The sequence below is a fragment of the Trichechus manatus genome, unplaced genomic scaffold (assembly GCF_000243295.1).
Source record: "Trichechus manatus latirostris isolate Lorelei unplaced genomic scaffold, TriManLat1.0 scaffold00021, whole genome shotgun sequence".
Lineage (NCBI taxonomy): Eukaryota > Metazoa > Chordata > Mammalia > Sirenia > Trichechidae > Trichechus > Trichechus manatus.
In genome coordinates, this window is record NW_004443957.1 from 23522123 (window position 1) to 23549260 (window position 27138).

General features: G+C 37.3%; 1 protein-coding gene across 1 annotated transcript in view; it reads left to right on the forward strand.

Moving 5' to 3' along the window:
- HMCN1 (hemicentin 1) overlaps positions 1-27138 on the forward strand; it is a 545341-nt gene that overhangs the window by 336113 nt on the left and 182090 nt on the right. The window contains exons 34-36 of the mRNA XM_004372917.2: positions 578-747; positions 1961-2115; positions 6013-6136. Coding sequence (XP_004372974.1) covers positions 578-747; positions 1961-2115; positions 6013-6136 — 449 coding nt within the window. The remainder of the gene's footprint in view (positions 1-577; positions 748-1960; positions 2116-6012; positions 6137-27138) is intronic.

The window sequence follows — 27138 nt, forward strand, 5'->3', positions numbered from 1 at the left end:
TTCTAATTCCTTCATTCACAAAATGTTTTTTGAGTACTATCTTTCATTTTCAAGGCACAAGGGAAGGAAATATGCACATGAACTCCTAGGGGAATAAGATATGTTCACACATTATCATAAAGCTAAATAGAAAGAGATGACTCTCATAAGAAATGTAAAACATAATACTATATCATTTTAAGGTTTTATTTTACAGATGTCTGAGGATTGTGTGTATTTTTCAGGTTAATATTATTTAAAAGTTTGAAGTGGGTAATATTTAGGGGAATTTGCCTCTTTCTGTAGCCTAAAATCAGTCAAAGAAGAGTGAAGAACTCAAACATTCCTTTGAATCATAGTTATTGGGTCCAACAATATGCCAACTTCTGTGTTAAGCCAGGTTTCCTTTTTCCTTCTCCTCCCCATTTGCAATTGGTTTAACAGAGTGAGCAACTGGGAAATTAGACAGATACACAATTGAGAATTATATATATATATATAATTTTATGTATATATATATATATATATATATATATCTTCTAGGAACCTAGTAATTTAAAATATATTTCCAGACTTCTTTTTGCTGTTTTTTCTATAGGTGGCTGAAGGACGGTCAGCCAGTTGATGAAACAGATGGATTTAAGATTTTACTAAATGGACGCAAACTGGTTATTGCCCAGGCTCAAGTGTCAGACACAGGTCTTTATCGATGTGTGGCAACAAATGCTGCTGGGGATCACAAGAAGGAATTTGAAGTGACTGTTCATGGTACGCTGAAGATGGGACAGGAGCATCTTATGTAAAAATTAATTTATGTGTTGTTCAATTATCTAATTCAGGTTGTAGCTCAACAGTTTAGATAAATCTTGGGTTGTTGGACAGTAGTGTAGAGGAAGCGAATTTGAGTTAAATACTGGAAGATCTTATGGCACTTTACTGACACAGAGACTCAACCAAGAGGCACCACATGAATGACTTTAGTCAGACTTTAATGTTGGGAAGTGTATTATGCATAGAAAACCAGGGTCTGAGGAATGAGGACAAATTTAAAATAAAGGGGTGTGTCAGCATCCGAGGGTTTAGCCAAAACAGGAGGGAGCGTGAATAAAGTAGTTTCCAGAAATGGAGTCTGAGGATGTTATTGAAGGACCCAGGGCAAATAAGTGCATTCACAGAACTGGTACATTAGGGTTATAACCATTAATCTAGTGATAGAAGCAACCCTTTGCCAGAGTATTAGGTGTCTTACTCACCCGCAGACTTCAGGAAGGGAGGGACTGGAACCAGAAACAGGGGAGACATTTGGAAGCCGCAAGAAGAGATTTCTATGAACATCAACTTCATTCTTTACTCTCCCTCTGCAGACTGTTTTTTTTCCCCCTGCTTATTCAGTCCCATGATGGAATATAGCTAATCCTGTTTCTTGATACCAATTCCAATCCCTGAGAGGGGGAATATGGCAGCCCCAGTTTATATTAAGTTACTATCCCGGGTTCAGTCAGCCCTGCTCTGGGCAGAGTCATGCAGTATAAATATGGGTGCTGGAAACTCATGCTGATTTAAGGAGGTAGTTCTAGAGAAAGGAACGGTCATTTTAGATTGGGAAAACACACCAAAAGGTGTAAACCAAACATACATGTGGATTGTAGTAGCTATAAATTCATTTTACTTATTCTTTGGAGAATTAAAGATCCATAGTTAAATAACCAGTAATCTCTAAAATTGCTTAAAAATGTAGTTAATGCATGGGATGAAATTATTTCACCGTTTGTTAAACTTTAAAGTTTCACGTTCTTGCATATATATTTTTAAGCATTTGACCCTATATTTATTATATTTTACCTTCCTTCCTTCCTTCCTGCCTTTCTCCCTTCCTCCCTCCCTCTATCCTTCCTTCTTTCCCTCCTTTCCTCCTTCCTTCCTTCTCTCCTTCCCTCCTTCCCACCTTCCTTCCTTCCTTTTTTTCCTTTCTTAAACCTAGTTCCACCAACAATCAAGTCCTCAGGCCTTTCTGAGAGAGCCATGGTGAAATACAAGCCAATCACCCTGCAGTGCATAGCCAATGGCATTCCAAATCCATCCATTACATGGTTAAAAGATGGCCAACCTGTGAACACTGCCCAAGGAAACCTCAAAGTAAGCAGGAATACCACTGAGTCCAAACTGAGAAAGCTACATCTCATTTTTCTTTCTTAATTATAGATTTTCCTGTTGGACAGATTTTATGGAAATTTTATTAAACAATATGTGTTTTCCTTAGAGTTTTTTAGAATAACCTAATATTTTGATTTGTAGAATGGAAATAATTAAAACCTTTAATAGCCTTAACAATGATACTAATTTTAACATGGTGGTTGGTGTTTTTATTATTTTGGTTTACACGTGTTTTAACTATTGAAAAATAGTATCTCATGGCTGAGCATAGTTCAGTAATAAGCCACTATATCCTCAGTATGTTCACCACAGAATAAGATTGAGGTAAAATCATACCTATATAAACCCAAGTGAAATAAGTCTTCAAAAACATTTTTGGTCCAGTTTATAAGCTTCAGGAGGGAGAGATCCAGTTACCCTTATTCACTTGTGTATTATTCATACCAAATAACAAATAGTTCTGACACATAACTATAACTCAGTATATATTTGTTCAGTTAATAGATGGTTAAATAGATAGATAGATAGAAATATAAAAGAGATTTCAATCCTGGATAAGCTAAATTATGGATTTTAAAATTGGAATTAATAGATGTTGCTACTAGGATTTAGTTTACCCTTCCATGACTATATTTTTTCTCCTCATTATTATTATTATTTTTTTATGGCATGTGTTTTCAGTATTGGAATGCATGCTTACTAATGGAGTGTGTTTAAAGTTTTGGTTGGTAATATGGATTTTGAGAAATATGATCTGGCAATACAATCTACCAATGAAGCAAGTGACATTTTGGTGTCCCCAGTCTGTGACATGACAGTATGCCACTGAAAATTAGGTAGATAATTTATTGCTGGTGCTTGTCCATTAGGTTATATGGGGAACCGCTGGTTTTCCAAATATAACACAGAAAAACCAGAACAAATCCATCAGGGCTCCCTAACTATCATACAGGAAAGCCATAATTATGCTTGCAAGCCTTATCTCACAGAAATAAGGGGGGAAAAAAGCAAGATTTTACAAAACTAACACATCCAGGAAGCATCACCTAATAGAATGCTCAACCTACGCAACAGTGAGGCTCCAACTTGTCTGCTGAGCTTCACGTATTTCAAAAAGGACTCACCTTGACACTAAATGCATTAGAACCAGAATAACATACTAACTATGAGGTCCAGAAGCATAAAAAGTGGCTGGCATACCGTTTAGGCCAATGGTATGAAAGGATTTTAACTGACTTAACATGGTCTGGATCTTTGCTTTCAGTAAGTTCGTAATAATGAAGGATGTGATGAGTTGTGCTCCCAGTAGAAGTGATGGGGATCTGCTCATTTATTATTCTTTTTCCAAATCCAGTGGAACTAACACATTTATGCTAGTGAAAGATTTAGTAAATAGCCTTCAAACATAGTGAAGATTAAACAACTGTTTACCTGGGAGGCAGACATTTATCACATAGTCGCATGTAAGGATAATTGTAAACTGTGATGAGTGATTTTAAAGGGAAAATGTAGAGCTACAAGAACATATAATGAGGAAAAACTCTGAGCATTAGGAAAATTCATAGGAAAAGCTTTTGAGCAGAGATATGAAGAATAGGTAGGAGTTAAATAGGTGAAGTAATGGAAGAAAACTGAATGTTTCAGAGGAGTATATGGGCAAACGAATTATAATGATGGAGAGCATGATACATCTTGAGGACATGAAAGCAAGCAAGTTCAGTTCCTCTGAACTGAGGAACAGAGAGCAAGGGAAATATGGTATAAGTGGAGACCAGAGAACAGGTAGGAGGTATTTAAGTAACGTTAATGACTTTATTTTATTTTAAAGCAATGGGAGGCCTTTGAAGGGTTTTAAGAGAGGAATGATACGATCAGGTTTGCATTTTAAGTAGTTATCCTGCCCCTTTCTGGAGAATGAATTGGAGAGGAAGACTAGACATATGGAAACCAATTAGGACATATTGGCATTTGTCTAGAACAAAGAGAAGATAGAAATTTGGACTCACATGCTGGTCATAGAGATGAGGATGTGTGGATAGATTTGAGGGCTATTTAGTAGTTAAATTATTAGTGCTCAGCCATAGATTGTTTATGAAGGATGAAGGGGGAGGGAGGTGTTAAGGAAGACTTCTAGGTATCTAAACTACACAATTGTATGCATAGTGATACTATTCAGTGAGAAAGGAGACACCAGAGAAGGACAGGTTTGAGAAGATAAAACCACATTTGAGTTTTAGACGTTTGGGGTTTGAGGGGACTTTGAGATAAAGTAGTAGAGATGTCAGGTAGATAGTTGAGCATATGTTCCTGGAGCTCAAAATAGAGCTCTGGCAGGATATTGACACTTAGGTGACATTTGAAACCATGGGCACAGATGAGTTAACCCAAGGGAATAATAAACAGTAAGAAGATAAAGGATAGAGGACCTACCTAGTGCAGAGTCTTAAGAAATTATGGCATTTACAGGCCAGGCGCAGTAGTCCCAAGGTGAATGTGTTGCTTAAAGTATAGTATACTTAAAGTAGTACAGTGCTGCTGGAGAATAGGTTACGTGGGTGTTTACACAGGAGAAGATCATTTGGGGTCAGAATGTGGTGAGCCTGGAGGGCTATGCTGCATTTAGATTTCGTTCTGGACAAAGTGGGGAGCCATAAATGAGATTCGAATAGAGACTGGTAAAATAATCAAATTTGCATTTTAGGCAAATTATTCTGGCGGCAGTATGTAAGATAGATTAAAAGCTGAGATGGGTGGAGACCCTGGAACATTACTTATGACACTATTACAATCCCACCATGGCTGTGGGAATAGGAGCAGGGGATCTGAGAAACATACAATGGTGTAATTAATAGGAGAGTCAGTCAAAGTGGGCTCTGAAACCCGAAAACTGGAAGGAGGGTGGGTACCATTATGCAAGACTGGGAACATGCAAGGAGAAGTTAGTTTTAAGGATATAAGAGAAACATTTATGAGCTCAGTTTTGGATGTGTTAAATTTCATGTGGTAGCATATCCAACAAATAGTTGGAAACAACTAAAGCTGTAGATTTAGGAGTATGCACAGTGTTTTTCACTGAAGCTGTGTGTTTGGATAAAACCTATGAGGAAGACAGATTTCCTGCTTGTAGGACAGGAGAAGGAAGCGGACTCACAAATGAATCTCCTAAGAAAGTCAGGGAGTGAGAACTGAGGGAATGCTGTATCCTTGACACTCAGAGAGTAGAGATTCAAGAAGCAGGTCCAAATGCTGTAGATGGTGGAAGAGAGTATGAAGTTAAGTAGGCCTTTGGATATTGTGGTTGAAAGTTACTAGTAACCTCTGAATAATCAAAGAATAACTTCTGAATAATCAGTTTCAAAATAGTGGAAGCCAGTTGCAATGGGCTTGTGAGGGAAATTAGGAAAATCAGTCAGGGAGAAATGTATCGCATTCCAATTAGTCATATTTTATAAATTTTTTGTTGTTTTTCTGGCCTCCATGACCATTTAATCAAAAAAGATTGTTGTTTTAAAACTATTTATGAAGTGTTACATAAATATGGCCATATTTTTTTTTCAAATAACTTAAATTTCCGTCACATACCTCATAGTTCAGTGCTGAAGTCTTTTATCCAGCGGAGTTTTATGACTATACCAGCAGGCTGGCCTTAGGATATTTTGTTTCGCCTTTTCCAATGAATAAGCAAAGCTTTTCAATCAAATTAGTTCATTTTCTTGGTGTATGATGAAGTAATCTGGCTGTAATGTATCAAGAGGTAATTAAGATATTGGCATAGGAATATAATTAGAGATTATAAATTTGAATGAGTGTATCTCAGCGAGTGTTTTCAAGTCCAAGTGTAAAGCACAAAATGCTGCCATGCTTTCTGCTCCCAATTAGATACAGTCTTCTGGTCGAGTTCTACAGATTGCCAAAGCCCTGTTGGAAGATGCTGGCAGATATACATGTGTGGCTACCAATGCGGCTGGAGAAACACAACAGCACATTCAACTGCATGTGCATGGTAATTTAATTTCCACACCTTAGCTGACAGTATTTCTATGTCTTTTTCTTTTAACATAGTGGACTCATTCTTATTGAATTACAGAGTAAAAGAAACAACCATTTATTTTAGTCTATATAAAAAAACCTAGAAAATGTTTTATATTACTGTAGTTATAATTGCTCATATTGTTTCAGGTTGTCCAATAGGATGTGTTGTTTATAGCCCACATATAAATCTACTGCCTCAGGTCTTAAATTATTTGTATTCTTTTAACTGATAACATTCCACAGATATCTTTTGTTGAAAAGACAGAAGTATCAGTTTTGTTTCTTTGCATTGTCTGTGATTTTCTTGCCTGCCTATAGAGGGATTTTGTGAGTAGAAGTTATCCTTGGCTCAGGATCTTCTCCCATGTGCTTTAATAAAAAGTCTGGGTGGCCATGGAACGCCTCATTAATATTACAGCTTCATGGTAAACTCGAAAGACTATATGACCTTGAATTTAAGACTTCAGATCTCTGGAGACCCATCAGAAAGATTCAAGAATTGTAGGCTTGAACTATACTAATTCAGCCAAAGATATTTGCAGAGAATTCTTCAAGATCTCCGTGTATATGTTATTAATTTTCTTTAATTCACATGATTGCTTATTCAGTCTTTCATTCATTTATTCATTCATTCATATATTAACGCCACATTTACTGACCACCTACTATTTGCTGACATTGGAAATACAGCTATAAATAATGCAAAGTTTCTGAAGTTAAAGAATACATAGAGGGAAAGACAGAAATATAGTCAAATAATTACAGTGCAGCATAAATCCTGTAATAAAGTTATGAACTAAATGTTGCTTGAGAATAACTGAGGACATGATTGATGAGGAGATATTTAAGCTAAGCCTTGAAAGAAGGGTAAAAAAGTCTCATGCAGATTAAGGAAGAGTGACATTCACACAGAGGAACAATTTAACCCAGAATAATGCCTCAGCATCTAGCTTAATTTTGAGTGTATAGTAGGTAGTCAATAAATATTTAACAAATAAAGAGTAAATAATGATTGTTTTAGTTATCTAGGGCTGCTATAACAGAAATACCACGAGTGGATGGCTTTAATGAAAAGTAATTTATTTTCTCACAGTTGAGGAAGCTACAGGTCCAAATTCAGGGCACCAGCTCTAGGGGAAGGCTTTCTCTCTCTGTCGGCTCTAGGGGGAAGTCTGTGTCTTTTCAGTTTCAGTTCGTGAGTTCCTTGGCGATCTTCATGCGGCATGGCATCTATCTTCCCCCATCTACGTGGTTCCTTGCTTCTGTGCCTAATTTGCTCTTTTATGTCTCAAAAGTGATTGGATTAAGACACACCCTACACTTATATGGTCTCTTTAATATAAGAAAGAAAACCCTATTCCCAAATGGGATTACATCCACAGGTATAGAAGTTAGGACTTATGACACATATTTTTGGGAGAAACAATTCAATACATAACAGTGAATAATTGAATAGACTTAAATAGGGTATTAATTATTCTAATTTACTTGTTTGCATATTTTATTTTATTTGAGTCGGCTGGTTAAAAGATTAAAATGATCAGTTCTCTAAATGTTTCCAATAAATGAATTTCTTCTTCCCCTAGTTCCCCAAATATGAACACTTAACTTATATATGTTCACACATACAAACCAAGTGCCTTAAGAAGGACTGAATCTTTTCATGGAGTAGTTAATTTGAAGACAAATATCTGAATATGACTATCTTGGAATTGGCTCACCATGCTTGACTAGGGATTGGATAGACTGACCCTGCTCTTCCTTAATTTGCTTTGAATTGCCTTGTTCCTCAAAAGACCTTCTTTCTCTTCCTAGTCTCCAGATTTACTCATTTCCCTACTTCCATCTGAGAGTGTGCTGGTGGCAGGCTTGCTCTCCTCTCCTCTGTTTTCCTTCCCTGAGACTCATTCTTTCCTACTTGTACGTGCTGTGTATCTTCTCCCTTCCAGCAATTTCAGTTCTTGGATGTAGTTTTATATGGTCTCCAGACTGAAGTTGTCAAGGATTTCATTTTACTGGGATCCACAGTCAACACCTATGGAAGCAGTAGTCAAGAAATCAAATGACACATTACATTGGACAAATCTGCTGCGAAAGACCTCTTTCAAATGTTGAAAAGCAAAGATGTCATTTTAAGGACTAAGGTGTGCCTGACCCAAGCCATGGTATTTTCAGTCGTTTCATATGCATGTGAAAGCTGGACAATGAATACGGAAGACCAAAGAAGAACTGATGACTTTAAATTACGGTGTTGGTGAAGAATATCGAACATACCATGCCAAAAAAAAGAACAAATCTGTCTTGGAGGAAGTACAGCCAAAATGCTCCTTAGAAGCAAGGATGGTGAGACTTTGTCTCACATTCTTTGGACATGTTATCAGGCGAGAACAGTCGCTGGAGAATGACATCATGTTTGGTAAAGTAGAGGATCAGCGAAAAAGAGGAAGATTCTCAATGAGATGAACGGACACAGTGGCTGCAACAATGGGCTCGAGCATAACAACGATCATGAGGATGGCGCAGGACCAGGCAGTGCTTTGTTCTGTTGTACATAGAGTCACTATGAGTCAGAGCCAACTCAACAGCGCCTAACAACAACAACAACAACAATTGTTGGCCAAGAGGAAACAATTAAATGAGTTAGCATGGTATATTGCAACCATCTTAGGCACTGGAGTCAGGCCAACTTTGCTTCAAATTCTATGCCAACCATGATCTGTGTGTCCTTGAACAGACCACCTAATTTTTCTGAGGTTCAGGGTTATTGCAGGGATAATAATACTGGACTTGCAGAGTGATTTTGAAGTTCAGAGGTGTTAGGCATAAAGTATCTTGCATTTCATAGGCACTTAATAAATGGTAGCAGTTAACTTTCTCAACTTCTACTTTCTGATGTATTATCAGAAACAGGGATTTTTTATTGTTGTTCTCTAGACTGGCTTAAAATACTTAACTGGAGACTTTATAATGAGGGACAGAGTGTATGTCTCTTGGACTGGGGAGAACCTGCCTAGAGCAGGGCTCTCAAACGTCAGTGTGCATAAAAATTGTATGTGGTGCAAGTTAAAAATACAGGTCCAGTGCCAGATCTCGTGCAGCAGCATCTCTGATGCAGGTGATCTGTGCACCAGTAGTTGGAGGAACATTGGCCCAGATAATAACAGCTGGCAAAGAGACTTGCCAGTGTGGTCAAGAATGACCAAAAACCAGAGTCCATGGCTGTGGAAGAAGCCAAGTATATCCCGTCAAATAAAGAGCAAAAACAGAAGACATCCGGTACCCAAGGAAACGTAAGTCTATAAACCAGTATTCTAAATGTGGTTACAAAATGTTTGCTGGAAAGAAAAGCAATTAGACTGCATACCTACATGGAAAATCATCACAGAAAGGAGAAGCAAGCTGGAAGGCATTTGGCCTAATGTGAAAACAAAGAGAAACAGGTTAGTCATCGTAAGGGTTTACTGAAAACTACCAAATCAGATGGAGAATATAAACCAATCTTCTCAATATGAATCACAAATGGAATACAGGTAAGATATAGTAGTAATGGATGGTTTTTACCCTCTAGACAGGAATTGCTAGTATCTTTCAGCATAAAACATTTCATCTAAGAAGACCTTCTTATGACTAGACAATCAACAAAACAATAAATCCAGGTCCTGATTTGTAGCATTTAACAGTTTCTAAGGTTTAAATACTCCCACATGGCCAAGTTCAAGCTACCAGCATAACATCACTGGATACAGAATTGGAAAAGAGAAGTGCGATAGGAGGAAGGAAGAATAAATGATGAAATGAACTTCTAATCTAGAACTGATTACGATCAGCCTGGAGGCAGTGGTTGGCTCAGTGCACACAACAGGAATCTGGAAAGAAAGCTGAATTGTCATCTTGTCACACATGATAGCAATGGAATATTGGATGCATGAGACTTCAAACTTGACTCTGTCCTCTTCAATGCTTGTATTAATGACTTCAGTGAGAATTAGATGATGATAGACTTCAAAAAGACTTCAGAGGTTAAAATGACAAGTTGATCCAGTGTGGAAAACTGTAAGAATAGGCTTAGAAAACAGTAGTTTAAAGACAATACACATTGAAATAACTGAGAATATTATTTGGCTTTCCTCAATTACTGTAGCTGTGATAATTCAGTTTCTTAAAAGAGCTACTCAGTCTTAGAAGGCAGCAATAGGTTATTGTATGACGAACAAGGGCAAAACTAGCCCTGTTACATGGAGGGTATCAGTTAACTGCTACCATTTATTAACTGCCTATGAAGTGGGAGATATTTTATGCCTATCACTTTTAAACTTCAAAATCACTCTTGAGCACTTCCAAAGTATTGTATCCAATTCTGGGGGTATGTATTAAGAGGGGCATTGACAAATCCATAGGGAAGCAATCATCATTTCACTTAATTTGTTTATTAACTTATTTAAGAGTCCCTGGGTGGTGCAAATGGTTAACATACTCAGCTGCTGATGAAAGGTTGTAGATGTGAGTCCACCCAGAGGGCCTCGGAAGAAAGGCCTGGCAATCTGCTTCTGAAAAGGCAGCCATTGAAAACCGTATGGAGCAAGTTCCACTCTGACACACATAGGGTTGCCATGAGTTGGAGTCATTTCAATGGTAACTGGTTTGATTTACGCTAGAAGCTGGGGATACAAAAACATAGGACATGATCCTTCCCTTTGAAGTGGTTTTATTCCAGTAGAGCAGAAATGATTATGAGGATGGCACAGTACCGGGCAGTTTTATTCTGTTGTACATAGGGTTGCTATGACACAGAACCGCCTCAACACCACCTAACAACACAGCAGATAAATACGTGTAAATAATTAATATTAGTTATCATTTAGAAAGAGCCAATTCTCACCAGGTTGTCTGCTACTTTATATTCATAATTTTATTTAATCCCCAGAACAGTTCTTCCAGGTTGATGTGTTAGCCCCATGTTGCATCGAACAAAACAAAAATGCAAAGAGAGGAGAGATTAATAACTTGCCCAAGAACACTGAACCCTGTGAATAAATGATAGAGCTGGGATTTGAATTCACATCGGCCAGAAGCTAAAATGTTTGTACTTTCCTCTTTTTCACGCTGCAGGCAACAAACTACCGCAATAGAGGCAATGGAGTGCTGAGGCTGGCTCCTACTGGCTTGTGAGGGTGAATTGTCAAATTTTCAGGAATTTTATGAGCTGGTTGTTAACAGCCATTATTAAACAATAATTTATATAATCTCACAATCAACTAAGTTATATTAAAAACAAAGATATAGATATTATTTATTAAAATTTAAATATAATTGTTTCAATAGTATTCCTAATCACTTTGCTATTATCTATACTCTTGAAGTTATTTATGGTTGTTTATGCATTTTCTAGTGTATCTGTATTTTGGATATGCCATAGAATGGTGTGCTACTGCACTTCACTTCCCAAATCTGTATCCAGTGATGTCATGTTGGAAGCTTAAACTTGGCCATGTGGGTGTATTTACACCTTAGAAATCCTTAAATGCTACAAATCAGGACTCGATTTATTGTTTTGTTGATTGTCTGGTCATAAGAATGTGATGGGGAAAAATGTCAATAATGGAGATTAAATTTAAAGGAGTTGGTGGCGCAGTGGTTAAGAGTTACAGCTGCTGATGAAAAGGTCGGCGGTTCGAATCCGCCATCCGCTCCTTGGAAACCCTATGGGGCAGTTCTACTGTGTCCTATAGGGTCCATTTGAGTCAGAATCAACTTGACATCAACAGGTTTTTTAATGGGATAATGTCTCTAACTGCTACATTGTGAATAGCACAGAACTTTAAAGTATTCTTGCATTATTCAAAAACTATCACATGGTTTTCAAGGAAGCAACTCATGTCATTGATGAAAGAGTGAATTACTGACAGATATCTTCTTTGTTTCACTTTTTTTGTATTCACTAATGTTAATGGTATTATCAATATTTGTGTTAGAACTATACCAGAGAACTGGTTGTTAAACATTTATCAGCCTACCATTGGATAGGCACCAAGGACTATGTGAACATAGAATAAGAAGTGATTAATTCTGCCTGGGGTCAGGGGATTTGAAGAAAACCACACAAGAGGTGACATTTGAGTTAGATCTTTAATAGGTTGGTTTATTCATGCAGAATATGTGGGAGGAAGAATGTTAAGTAAATGAAATAAAATGAACGGGACATTTATCTAAAAAAAGAAAAGAAAAAAAGAGTCCAAGGAATAGTATCCTTAGATATTCAAAAGGCTTCCATTTTGAAAATACCCATTGCCATTGAGGTGATTCCGACTCATGGCAACCCCAAGTGTTATAGAGTAGAACTGCTCCATAGGGTTTTCTTGGCTGTAATCTTTATGAAAGCAGATCACCAGGCCTTTCTTCTGTGGTGCTGCTCGGTGGGTTCAAACCACCAACCTTTGGGTTACTAGTCTAGTGCAAACCATTTGTGCCAGTTTGGAAGATGGATTAGACTTATTCTCCTTAACTCCAGAGGTCAGGACAAGCATATATTTTCCGCCACTTGGACCACTTAGGCATTCTCTCTGGGCCTTGGTCACCCATTTATAAACTGTGGATAATTGTATACCTACCTCATAGGGTTATTGTAAAAATTAAGTGACATTTCACGTAACACATTTAGAAGAGCCCTTGAAACAATCAGAGCTCAATAAATGTTATCAGCTGTTGTTATGCAAGGTTGAAGTTAAAAGAAAGTAGATTTTGTCCAATATATATAACATGTTTCCAATAATCAGAGCTCATTAAAGATGAATACAATTGCCCAGGGAGCTGGGTATTTTTCATCTCTGAAAGTATTCACACAGGAACCTAATGAATTATGTGGAGAATCCCTGAAACAGTTGGGGAGTGGTTGTTGACCTAGCCCTTGATCTGTAATTCAGATCTTTCTTGGCCAGGTTTATTCCTTGGGCTTGGGCCTTGCGGTTTCTTGTTGATCTTTATTTGGAGAAAGACGTTAACCAGAGAAATAAAGTTGTTGTTGTTGTTTCTAATTGCCATTGAATTGATTTCAACTCATGACGACCTCATGTTTGCAGAGTAGAACTGCTTTATAGGATTTTCAAGGCTGTGACCTTTCAGAAGCAGATGCCAAGCCTGTCTTCCGAGGCACCTCTGGGTGTGTTCGAACCACCAACATTTTGGCTGATAGTCAAACACTTTACTGTTTGTGCCACCCAGGGACCCCAAAAGAAATAAAGTAGATCATTCCGTTTTCTAACAGGATGATACAGACCAGTATCTGCCTCAGCTTGAAGGGGAAAAGAAGGGAACTTACGAAAAAGAAGAATATTCATAATAAACAAAAGTCAATGTCTTTATGCAATTTTGGTGTTGCTTGGTTTAATTATTGATATTGCAATTAAATTTTTATTCAAGTGAGGCTCTATAGCATGGGAGTTAAGAGCACAGATTAGGAAGCCACACTGCCCAGGTATGAGTCCTTACTCTTTCACTAACTAGGTGTGTGTCCTTGAACAATTTACTATAATTCTTAGTACCTCAGTTTCATCATTTGTAAAATGAGAATAATAATGGTACATATCTTACAGAGTTGTTATGAGTTAATATAAGAAAGCACTTAGAACAGTACTTAACACATAGTAAGTACAATATTGCAATACTGAAGGATTCTATGGGCAAAAAATTGACACAGGAAGCATCAAAAGAAGATGGAAGCAATACACAAAATCACTGTACCAAAAAGAACTGGTTGACATTCAACCATTTCAGGAGTAGCATATGATCAAGAACCGATGGTATTGAAGGAAGAAGTCCAAGCTGCACTGAATGGATTGGCGAAAAACATGCTCCATGAATTGACAGAATACCAATTTAGATGTTTCAACAAACAAATGCAATGCTGGAAGTGTTCACTCGTCTATGCCAAGAAATGTGGAAAACAGCTGCCCGGCCAACTGACTGGAAAACATGGGCACATATTCATGTCCATTCCAAAGAAAGGTGATCAAACGGAATGTGGAAATTATTGAACGATAACATTAATATCACATGAAAGTAAAATTATGCTGAAGATAATTCAAAAACAGTTGCAGAAGTATGTTGACAGGGAACTTCCAGAAATTCAAGCCAAATTCAGAAGATGATGTGGAAAGAGGGATATCGTTGCTGATATCAGATGGATCTTGGATGAAAGCAGAGAATACCAGAAACATGTTTACTTGTGTTTTATTCACTATGCAAAGGCATTTGACTGTGTGGGTCATAACAAATTATGGATAACATTGTGAAAAATAGGAATTCTGGAACATTTAATTGTGCTCGTGTGGAACCTGTACATAGACCAAGAGGCAGTCATTCAAACAAAACAAGGAAATACTACATGGTTTAAAATCAGGAAGTGCGTGTGTCAGGGTTGTATCCTTTCATCATACTTATTTTAATCTGTATGCTGAGCAAATAATCTGAGAAGTGGGACTATATGAAGAAGAGTGTGGCATCAGGATTGAAGGAAGACTCATTAACAACCTGAGATATGCAGATGACACAACCTTGCTTGCTGAAAGCAAAGAGGACCTGAAGCACTTACTGATGAAGATCAAAGACTAACAGCCTTCAGTATGGATTACACTTCAACATAAAGAAAACAAAAATTCTCACAACTGAACCAATGAACAATATCATGATAAATGAAGAAAATATTGAAGTTGTCAAGGATTTCATTTTACTTAGTTCCACAATCAGCGCCCTTGGATGCAGCAGTCAAGAAATCAAACAACGTTTTACATTGAGCAAATCTGCTGCAAAAGACCTCTTTCAAGTATTAAAAACCAAAGATGTCACCTTGAGGACTAAGGTGGGCCTGACCCAAGTCATGGTATTTTCAATCACCTCAGATGCATGCAAAAGCTAGACAATGAATAAGAAAGACCAAAGAACAGTTGATGCATTTGAATTATGGTGTTGGCAAATAATATTGAATACACCATGGACTGTCAGAAGAACAAACAAATCTGTCTTGGGAGAAGTACAGCCAAAATGCTCTTTAGAAGTAAGGATGGTGAGACTTCGTGTCTCGTACTTTGGACATGTTACCAGGAGGGACCAGTCCCTGGAGGAGGACATCATGCTTGGTAAAGCAGAGGATCAGAGAAAAAGAGGAAGACTTTCAATGAGATGGATTGACACAATGGGCCCAAACATAGAAACAATTGCAAGGATGGCACAGGACCAGGCAGGATTTCATTCCGTTGTACATAGGGTCACTATGAGTCAGAACCAATTCAGTGGCACTTAACAACAACAAGGACAATATAGTCATTTATATTATCACTGTAAATTTTCCTAACAGATATTTGATACTGCAGATGCTTTACTGGTCATTCATTAAACTTTGTATTTTAGCCTAGAAAGCTAACCATGGTTGTTTTTGAGGGAGAAATAAATTGCAAATTTCCAATGTTATACATTATCATTTGGAACATAATCAATTCTTAATTTTGGGACCATATTTCTAAATATTAGAAACTACATTTATAGTTTCTTTTTAAGTTTTAAATTAAGATTCATTTTAGTTCCAATTTTTATTGGAAGCGATGGGGTAAAAGAATCATCAAATGTGCATTTAGTATGGTTGTCATCCAAAGTGTTCAGTCCTAAGCAACTCAATATTCCAATTGCTTAATATTTTCCTTTAATACAAAAGCATATTTTATGCTACCATTCTTCTCAATCAAGACAAAGTATTTCCAAAAGCTGAGGTAAGGGTGCATGGTCTCCTGCACTAGAAGTCCATGTCATGATCATAAGAAGAAGAACATTCTTGGGGGACTTTGCAAGGGGACTTCTGTCTGTTATAAAAGATAGGAGTCCTCAGTAGGTGGTCCTTTTCGATCATCAAAGTTTCAAAATTTTGGAAGTTCTTATTCTCTAGACCAAACTATGAAATTATATCTAAACCTCATCTGTTTGCCAAGTGAGACAGATGTTTCCACAAACAAATGATCACTTGGGGTCTAATAGCTCAAACATTCATTTCATCTGCACGCAATTATTTCTCAGGAAAAAGCAACTAAGGTGAAAGCACACCCAGAAGAAGTAGAGGGTTGTAGTTAAAATTATGGTCTTTGAATTTGGGTTCCTACACTGCCAGTTAATAACTGCAGGACCTTGGACTTACTCACTCTTTAAAAACTCAGTTTTCTCATCTATAAAATGGGAAGGATAAGGATAATACCATACTCATGGATGTTGCTGTGAGAATTAAATGAAAGATTACACGTCAGAAGCTGATCCTGGTGCCTGGCTCCTAGTCAGCATCTGTAAATGGTAGTTTAAAGAGTATTTTGGCAAAGATATATTTGGCTTCTGGTCCTCCTCGCTGTACCAGCATTTTAACAAATATTTCTGAAGTCCTGCTGCCTTTACTGTTGGCCAGGAAACCTCTTGGGTCTGTTATTCATTGTCTGGTGGAAACATTAGTAGAGCACCCCTTAATTTTTTTTTTTTTAAGTATTAGCTTGGCTACTATCTGCTAACTCCTACTCAAAAAAGGCTTCTCAATAGTTTGAGTATTTTATCTACTAGCCCACTTGTGACTAAGGAGACTTGGGATTGTTATATGGAACTTTTTTTTTTTTCTTTTTTAGCGGGTGACTTTAGTTTCAGACATTACTATACTCTTTTCTTGGTGTAGATAAATTTACTCCTATTTCATAGTTTTGGTGTTAGAGAGGATTATCGCACCTGGTATGGATTGAATTGTGTCCCACAGAAATGTGTGTTATAAATCCTAACTTCTATGCCTGTGGTTATAATCCCATTTGGGAATGGGTTTTCTTTGTGATGTTAATGAAACAGGATTAGTGTAGGGTGTGTTTTAAGTCAGTCTCTTTTGAGATGAAACAAGCAAGGGAAAGAAGCAGAGATGGCGCAAGAGAGATGCCAAGCCACATGAAGATCGCCCAGGAGCAGAAGCTCAAAAGAGACAAGGACCTTCCTCCAGGATCAACAGAGAGACAGAGACTTCTCTTAGAGTTGGCACCCTGAATTCAGACTTCTACCCTCCTCAATTGCGAGAAAATTTTTTTTCTGTTTGTTAAAGCCACCCACCTGTGGTATTTCTGTTATAGCAACACTAGATAACTAAGATAGCACCAAATCACTTTTAGCAGTTGTGCATTATTTCAAATTTAACCAAAAATTTGTAAGAGTCAATTCATGCCCTTGAGTGATTAAAAACTAGGGATAATCTAGCCCATGATATGGCAAGATGAAGGTATTGTGATTTTGGGGATATGCACGCAGCATTTGAAAGAAGGGGAGAAAAAAACAACCTCCTGCTTGCAGAATACAGACATCTTCTTATTGTTAACATAAAATATTGTTACCTTACTGATGCTTCTGTCTAGAACAGTGTTCTCTCAAGTTCAAAGTTGTAAGACTATCCATTTAAATGTAGGGAATAATACAATTTGTATTTGTATGTACTTTTTACCAAAGATTGAAAAGGAAATCAGGTTTTCTAAATACTTATGCAGACTCACACTGGAACCCTCTTTTTGTCTGGTGCTTGAGGGATTGAATCATCACAGGAGTTTGTAGGCAAGACTGTAATTTCTCTGGCAAAACAATCCTCACAAGAATTTAGTAGGTTTCCATTCCACTTATTTCTGGTTTGTCCCATGTTCTAGTAACCATGTCCAAAGAGCTCATCTGCCCAGAGTACTTCGGTCTTCAGCTTTCCTCCTTTAGTTACAGGATTCTGTGTTTAACATTCCCAAGCACGCTGTTTCAATGGTGGCTACCTTTAGGACATCTGAAGATTTAGATAACGTCTTACATTGGATGTTTGCTAAATCTGGCTGAGATGATTTAATGGAAGGCATTTGACAAAGACTTTAAGCAATACTTTTTATCTCTAACTCTTTGGAGTAGAAAAGCAATTGACTTTTTCAAAGTATCTGAAACATTTAAGATTTTCTGAGCTTGTTGTCTTTTCTTTATTGATATATAACTCACATACAATAAAATCTGCCCTTTTAAAGTACAGGCTGTCTTCGGGTTATATGAATGTCTGACTTATGTACAACCTGTAGCTACAATGCCCCCTCCCTCTCCCAAAGCCTATTATATTAAAAATTCGAGCTACATACAATGGTTCATAATAACAAATGGACGCTACTGTATTCTTACGTTAAAGATGTTGTAGTGTATCTGGAAGTGTTTCTTTAATGTTTTTTATGCATAGAAAGCACACTATATACCATATACCAAGACAAACATTTGACTGACGTTAGATATGGACCATACCTAACTGTTCCGACTTTTGTACAAATTCGATTTAAAGACAGATTTAGGAATGGAATTCATCCATAATCCAGGGACTACCTATATATAATTCAGTGGTTTTTAATATATTCACAAAGCTATATAACCATCACCACTATTTAATTCCAGAACATTTTCATCGCCCTCAAAAGAAACCTCATACCCATTAGCAGTCCCTCCCCACTTTTCCTTCCTCCAGAACCTGGTGTTGGCTAATCTACTTTCTGTCGCTATGAATTTTCCTGTTCTGGATATTTCATATAAGTAAAATGATGCAATATGTAGCCTTTTTGTGTCTGGCTTCTTTCGCTTAGTATAATGTTTTCAAGATTCATCCATGTTGTAGCATGTATCAGTACTTCATTCCTTTTTATAACTGAATAATGTTCCATTGTGCATATATACCACATTTTGTTTATCCGTTCACCTGTTGATGGACCTTTAGGTTCTTTCCACTTTTGACTAATATGAATCATGTTGCTATGAACATTTACATACAAATCTTTTTGTGAATATATGTTTTCATTTCTGTTTTGTATATACCTAGGAGTGGAATTACTGGATCATATATGAGTCGGAATCGACTCCATGGCAGTGGGTTGGTTGGACTGTTATGGTAACTCTGTTTAACTTTTTAAGGAACTGCCAAACTGTTTTGCAAAGCTGCTGCACCATTTTACATTCCCGTCGGTAATGTCTGGTTCTCCATGTCCTTGCAGTTTCTCCACATTTTGTTATTGCCTGACTTTTTTATTACAGCCTTTCTAGTGAGTGTGAAATGGCACCTTATTGTGGTTGTGTGTGCATTTCCATAATTAACAAAGATGTTGAACATCTTTTTATGCATTACTGACCTTACTGATCTTCTTTGGAGAAATGTGTATTGAAATCATTTACCCATTTTAAAAAATTGTGTTATCTTTTTATTGTTGAGTTATAAGAGTTTGTTATATATCCTGGATACTTGTCTCTTATCAGATATAGTATTTGCAAATATTTTCTCCCACTCTGTGGGTTTTTTTTTTTTTTCACTTTTTTGATAGTATCCTTTGAAGCACAAAGATTTTTTAATTTTGATGATGTCCAATTTATGTATTTTTTTTCTTTCATTGCTCATGCGTTTGGTCTCATATCTAAGAAACCATTTCCTAATCCAAGGTCAGAAAAACTTATGCCTATAATTTTGTCTTTTAGAGTCCTATAGTTTACCTTTTTAATTAGGTCTTTGATCCAATTTGAGTTAATTTGTATATATGGTGTGAGGCAAAGACCCAATTCATTCCTTTGCATAAAGATACCAGTTCTATCAGCACCATTTGTAGAAGAAACTATTCTTTCCCTATTGAATGGTCTTGGCACTGTTGTAGAAAATCATTCAACCATAAATGTAAGGGCTTATTTCTATAATTTGAATTTTATTCCATTGTCTATATGCCTGTCTTTATGCCAGTCTTTTGCTGTTTTGTTTACTGTAGCTTTAGCAGTAAGTTTATCCTAAAAAACCAAACCCAACCCATTGCTGTTAAGTCAGCTTTGACTCATAATGGCCCTATAGGACAGAATGGAAATGCCCCGTAGGGTTCCTAAGGCTGTAAATCTTTATAGAAGCAGACTGTCACATCTGTCTTCCTGGGAGAGGCTGGTGGGTTCAAACTGCCAGTCTTTCAGTTAGCAGCCAGGTGCTTAACCACTGTGCCCCATGGCTCCTTAAGTTTATCCTACTTGGAGTTTGTTGAGATTCTTAGATGTGTTGGTTAATGTTTTTCATCAAATTTGGGAAGGTTTTCGCCATTATTTCTCCAAATATTCTTTATGCCCCTTTCTCTTTCTCCTCTCTCCTGGGACTTGCATTATGCATATGTTGGTATGGTTGATAATGTCCCACAGTTCTCTGAGGCTCTGTTCATTTCTCTTCATTCTTTTTTCCTTTCTGCTCCTAAAACTGAATACTTTCAATTTTCTTATCTTCAAGTTTGTTGATTCTTTTGACAGCTCAGATCTGCTGTTGGTCCTCTCTGGTGATTTTTCATTTATTGCCCTTTGAACTCCAGAATTTCTATTTATTTCTTCTTATAATTTTTATATTTTGATTGATATTCTCTATTTGGTAAGACCTTGTTCTCCTACTTGCCTTTAGTTCTTTGACCATATTTAATATAGCTGATTTGAAGGCTTTGTCTAGTAAATCCAACATCTGGTCTTCCTCATGGATAGTTTCTATTGAATACTTCTTTTCCCATTTATGGGTCATGTTTTCTTGTCTCTTTGCACGTCTCACAGTTTTTGTGTTGAAAAACAGACATCATATAATGTAGCAACAGTGTTTTTTGTTGCTTTGCTGCTATTTGTTTAGTGAGTAGGCAGAATAATACCCATCCAAAGATGTTCACATTCTAATGCTCAGAACTTGTAAATATGTTAGGTTACATAGCAAAGAGGAATTAATGTTGCAGATGGAATTAAGGTTGCTAATCAGCTGATCTTAAAATAGGGAGATTATCCAAATGGGCCGAGTATAATCATAAGGTCCCTTAAAAGTGGAAGAGAGAGGCGGAAGTTGAGAGTGATGGGATACAAGAAAGACTTGATCCAGTGTTGCTGGCTTTGAAGATGGAGGAAGCAAACCACAAGCCAAGTAGTGTGGGTGGCCTTAAGAATCTGGAAAAAACAAAATCTGTTCTTCTCTATAGTCTGCAGAAAGTGATGTAGCCCTGCTGATGCGTCGATTTGAGCCTACTGAGACCCTACTGAACTTTTGATGTACAAAACTTGAGATAATAGATTTGCATTGTTTAAGCCACCAAGTTTTCTTTTTTTTTTAATATAATTTATTTTATTTTTGTTGAGAATATACACAGCAGAACATACACGAATTCAAGAGTTTCTACATGTACAATTTAGTGAAATTGATTACGTTCGTCAAGTTGTGACACCATTCTCACCCTCCTTTTCCAAGTTGTTCCTCCCCCATTAACATAAGCCACCAAGTTTGAGGTAATATGTTATGGCAGCAAAAGGGAACTAATACAATGACTTTCCTGAACAAATTCTATAAAGTATGCGTTCTTTGTCATATTTGTCCACTGAAGTCTGTTCTCAGTTACCTTAGTGGCCAGCTAATTTTTGCAAAGATTTCTTTAAATCCCTGGAACCAGTAATTATTCCAGCCTTCACAAGGGTCTTGCTTGGTGTGTGTGTTTGGACTCACCTTCAACACTCAGCTAGGCAATTTTGATGTCTTCACTGCCAAAGCAAGCACCCAGGCAGGCAGTTTACAACTTTGTTTTAGCCTTCACTTTGTGCTTGTGCAGAGCTTGAAAGTCAGCCAGAAGTGAGAGTTTAGGGTCTTCTCAGGTCTTTCCTGTCTCTGGACCCCCAGACCTGTGCATGCTTGTAGCCTTTCAGATTTCTGGAAATATGTTTTATTCTCCAGCTTTTCCATTTAAAATTTTTTAGTCCATGCTTGTTTGCCCCAATTGTTTTCTCTGCCTCAGGCAGCTACAATGTTAACTAATTGCTCTGATTATTTTCAACGAACATCCCTGGGGAAAAGACTGCTTGTAGAGAGTGAGCTGTAAATGTGGTCAAATAAGGACACGTCCCCTGAGTGGGGATTTCCAAGGATCTGCCAGAGAGGTCAGTTAGTGACAGTTCTTTAGCAATGGTGCTTTTGAAGAACTTCAAACCCATTCTGCCCCTTCCGCTGGCTATTGTTGTCAGGTGCCGTCAAGTTGGTTCCAACTCATAGCTACCCTATGTACAGCAGAATGAAACACTGCCTGGTCCTGCACCATCCTCATGATTGTTGCTATGTTTGGGCCCATTGTTGAAGCCGCTGTGTCAATCCATCTTGTTGAGTGTCTTCCTCTTTTTCACTGACCCTCTACTTTACCAAGCATGATGTCCTCTTCCAGGGACTAATCCCTTCTGATAACATGGCCAAAGTACATGGCTACTAGGCTGGTTTTGTTTTGTGTTTATTTTTTTGTTTTTAACTGTGATTGAAGGGCCGCTGGTTTTCAAGGCTACTGCTACGCTGAGGAGAGGGTGATGGGAATAGGCAAATTAAAATAACATAAGCCACAAACTTGCTGTTCTTAATGAGATTTAGCCATTTTTCTTGAATAAACACTTCTAGGATTGTTGCAAGCCTTTGGTTAATTTCTAAAGTTCTGAAAATGCTAATTCTGACAATTTTTGCCAGTGTTCTTATTTCTTTTATGGAGAAGTGGATTTTCAGAGGTCCTTACTCTGCCGTTCTCACTGGCATCCATTATCTTTTATTTAACTTCTCTACTGTAGTGAGAAATAGCCAACCAACTCCATAACACCTGCATTTCTTATTCCCACCATAATGGTTTATAACAGCAGCTACATAGTCTGTCAAAGTCTTCAGTGAGCACTTGAGTCCAGAGAGTTTCAAGTGAGAGTTTAATTGTTTTGAAGGAATGTGTTGTGGACTAATTATTTTTCATTTTCCAGTTGGATATTCACTTCCTTAAAACCAAACTGTCATGGATTGAATTATGTCCCCCAAAAAGTGTGTGTATCAATTTGCTTGGGCCATGATTCCCAGTATTGTGTGATTTTCCCATATGTTGTAGATTCTGCCTCTATCATGTTGAGGGAGGATGGGTGGCTGCTGTGTTAGTAAGGCAGGACTCAATCTACAAGATTGGATTGTGTCCTGAGGCAATCTCTTGAGATATAAAAGAGAGAAGTGAGCAGAGAGATGTGGGACCTTATACCACCAAGAAACCAGTGCAGGGAGCAGAGCGTGTCCTTTGGACCTGGGGTCCCTGCGCGGAGAAGCTCCTAGTCTGGGGAAACATTGATGAGAAGGCCAACAGAGAGAGAAAGCCTTCCCTGGAGCTGATGCCCTGAATTTGGACTTTTAGCCTACTTTACTGTGAAGAAATAAATTTTTCTTTGTTAAAGCCATCCACTTATAGTATTTCTATAATAGCAGCACTAGATGACTAAGACACAAACCAAATCACATAACTGTATTTAAGGGTCTTTTGTCCTGAAGTATCATATCATAAACCAAAATTCAGTCCAGAGAACAGAAACATTCTGGGCATTTCAAGCATGAAGAGTTAATACATAGAACTGGATGAATGTACTGTAGGAGCAAAGGAGGAGTGGGTTCTAGGCTACAGGGTCTTCAAGGCTACTGCTGAGCTGGGGAAAGGGTGATAGGAATGAGTTCTGTAAGTTAGAACAATAGAGGTCTGACTTAGGAGGACATCTACTGAGGCTATATTTTATCTTGGACTTGCTAAACACCAGGTTTGAGTTTTATTGTCTTTTTTTGCTTATTTTCTTTTGCATTTTTTTCTGCTCTTATTTTTATTACTTCTTTACTCCTGGTTTCTTTTAGTTTATTTTACTGATCTTTTCTAGTTTCTGTGTTGCTTTCTTATAATATGTATTTTTATTATTTCTTAGTTGTTTAATACATTAACTAGGGCTTTAAGATTTCCTCTGAGTACTGTACTGCTTTGGTGACATCCCATAGGTTATTAATTGATTTCATTTTTCTTCCTAAGCCTATAATTTTGTCTTTGATTTCCTTTGTCATGAAGTTTTCCACATATCGGTAGCTTTATATTTTTGTTATTTTATTTACATTATTTTTTATTATAGTTTTGTTGAATTGTGGTTAGATAATGCTTTATTGAGTTTTTGGTGGCCTAATATAAAAAGCCCTGGTGGCACAATGGTCAAGCGGTTGGCTGCTAACTAAAAGGTTGGCAGTTCAAACCCAGCCAGTGGCTCTGCTGAAGAAAAGACCTAAAGATCTGCTTCCCCGGTGATCTGTTCTTGTAGAACCAAGAAAACTCTATTGAACAGTTCTGTTTTGTCACGTGAGGTTGCTGTGAGTTGAGATTGACTCAACAGCACCCAACAGCAACAATATATAGTCTACTTTGAAAATATTGCACTGGCATTTGAAAATAATATATACTCTTTACTAACTATAAGTATGCACATATATATTCATTCAATCAGGGTGGGTAATTTTATTTTTCAAATCTTCAATAACATTATTTTTTGTTTCACTGCATAATTCTGAGGGAGGTATATTAAAATATGCCACTTGTTAGAGAGTTCAAATTCTTCTTTTCTTTTAACAATTTTTGCTTTATTATTGAATGCATATAGCATTGGCAAGCATTGACATTATAATAGATTCTTTATGAATTGTAACATTTTAATTAATACAAAGCATGTTGCTTTGTCATATTTAATGATTTTTTCTTCTTATTCCAGTTTGTCAGGAATTTATATTTCTTTATGTCCTAATATATCTGTGTGTGGCTCTTTATTGTAAACCTTTTTGTGGCTTTTTTATTTGTGCTTTTTATACCCTTGCATTTTTTTTTAAATTGTACTTTAAACGAAGGTTTACAGAACAAACCAGCTTCTCATTAAACATTAGTACATATATTGTTTTATGACATTGGTTAACAACCCCATGACATGTCAGTACTCTTCCCTTCTTGACCTTGGGTTCCCTATTACCAGCTTTCCTGTCCCCTCCTGCCTTCTAGTCCTTGACCCTAGGCTGCTGTGCCCCTTTAGTCTCATTTTGTCCTATAGGTCTGTCTAAACTTTGGCTAAAAGGTGAACCTCAGGAGTGACTTCATTACTGAGCTAAAAGGATGTCTGGGGCCTATACTCTCAGGGTTTCTCCAGTCTCTGTCAGGCTAGTAAGTCTGGTCTTTTTTTGAGTTAGACTTTTGTTCTGTATTTTTCTCCATCTCTGTCTGGGACCCTCTGTTGTGATCCCTGTCAGAGCAGTCAGTAGGGGTAGCTGGGCACCATCTAGTTGTACTGGACTCAGTCTGGTAGAGGCAGTGGTAATTGTGGTCTATTAGTCCTTTGGACTAATCTTTCCCTTGTGTCTTTAGTTTTCTTCCTTTTCCCTTGCTCCTGAAGGGGTGAGACCAGCAGAGTATCTTAGATGGCTGTTCACAGGCTTTTAAGACCCCAGACACTAGTCACCAAAGTAGAATGTAGAACATTTTCTTTATAAACTATGTTATGCCAATTGAACTAGATGTTTCCTGAGATCATGGGCCCCACAGCCCTCAGCCCAGTAATTCAGTCCTTCAGGGACTTTGGCTTTGTCCATGGAGCTTCCACTACCTGACCCTGAACAAGTTGTGCTGGCTTCCTCAGTATTGTGTACTGTCTTACTCTTTACCAAAGTTACCACTTACCTATTGTCTATTTAGTGTTTTTCCACCCCCACTTCTCCCCTTCCTTGTAACCATCAAAGATTGTTTCTTTTTGTGTGTAAACCTTTTGATGAGTTTTTATAGTAATGGTCTCATACAATATTTGTCCTTTTGTGACTGACTTATTTCACTCAGCATAATGCCCTCCAGATTCATTCATGTCGTGAGATGCTTCGCAGAATCGTCAATGTTCTTTATCATTGCATAGTATTCCATTGTGTGTATGTACCATGGTTTGTGTATCCATTCATCTGCTGATGGGCATCTAGGTGTTTCATCTTTTTGCTATTGTGAACAATGCTGCAATGAACATGGATGTGCATATGTTTATTTCTGTGATGGCACTTATTTCTCTAGGATATATTCCAAGGAATGGGATTGCTGGATCATACGGTATTTCTATTTCTAGCTTTCTAAGGAAGCACCATATTGTTTTCTAAAATGGTTATACCATTTTGCATTCCCACCAGCAATGCATAAGAGATCCAATCTCCCCGCAGCCTCTCCAACACTTGTTATTTTCTGTTTTTTTGATTCATGCCAGTGATGTTGGGGTGAGATAGTATCTCATTGTGGTTTTGATTTGTGTTTCTCTAATGGCTAGTGATCGTGAGCATTTCCTCATGTGTCTGTTAGCTGCTTGAATGTCTTCTTTTGTGAAGTGCCTGTTCATTTCCTTTGCCCATTTTTTAATTGGATTATTTGTCTTTATGTTGTAGAGGTGTTGGATTTTCCTGTAGATTTTAGAGTTTAGAACTTCATCAGATTTATAATAGCTGAAAATTTTTTCCCAGTGTGTAGGTTCTCTTTTTACTCCTTTGGTGAAGTCTTTTGATGAGCATAAGTGTTTAATTTTTAGAAGATCCCAGTTATCTAGCTTATCTTTTGGAGTTTGTATGCTGTTAGTTATCATTTGTATCCTGTTAATGCTGTGTATTAGGGTCTCTAACATTGATCCTATTTTTTCTTTTATGATCTTTATAGTTTTTGGTTTTGTATTTAGGTCTTTGATCCATTTTGAATTAGTTTTTATGTATGATGTGAGGTACGGGTCCTGTTTCATTTTTTTGCAGATGGACATCCAATTTTGCCAGCACCGTTTGTTAAAAAGACTATCTTTTCCTCATCTGATGGACTTTGGGCCTTTGTTGAAGATCAACTGACCCTGGGTGGATGGATTTACATCTGGGTTCTCAATTCTGTTCCATTGGTCAATGTATCTGTCATTGTACGAGTACCAGGCTGTTTTGACTACCATAGCTGTATAGTACGTTCTGAGGTCAGGTAGTACGAGTCCTCCTACTTTATTCTTCTTCTTCAATAATGATTTACTTATCCGGGGCCTCTTCCCTTTCCATATAAAGTTAATGATTGTTTTTTCCATCTCTTTAAAGAATGT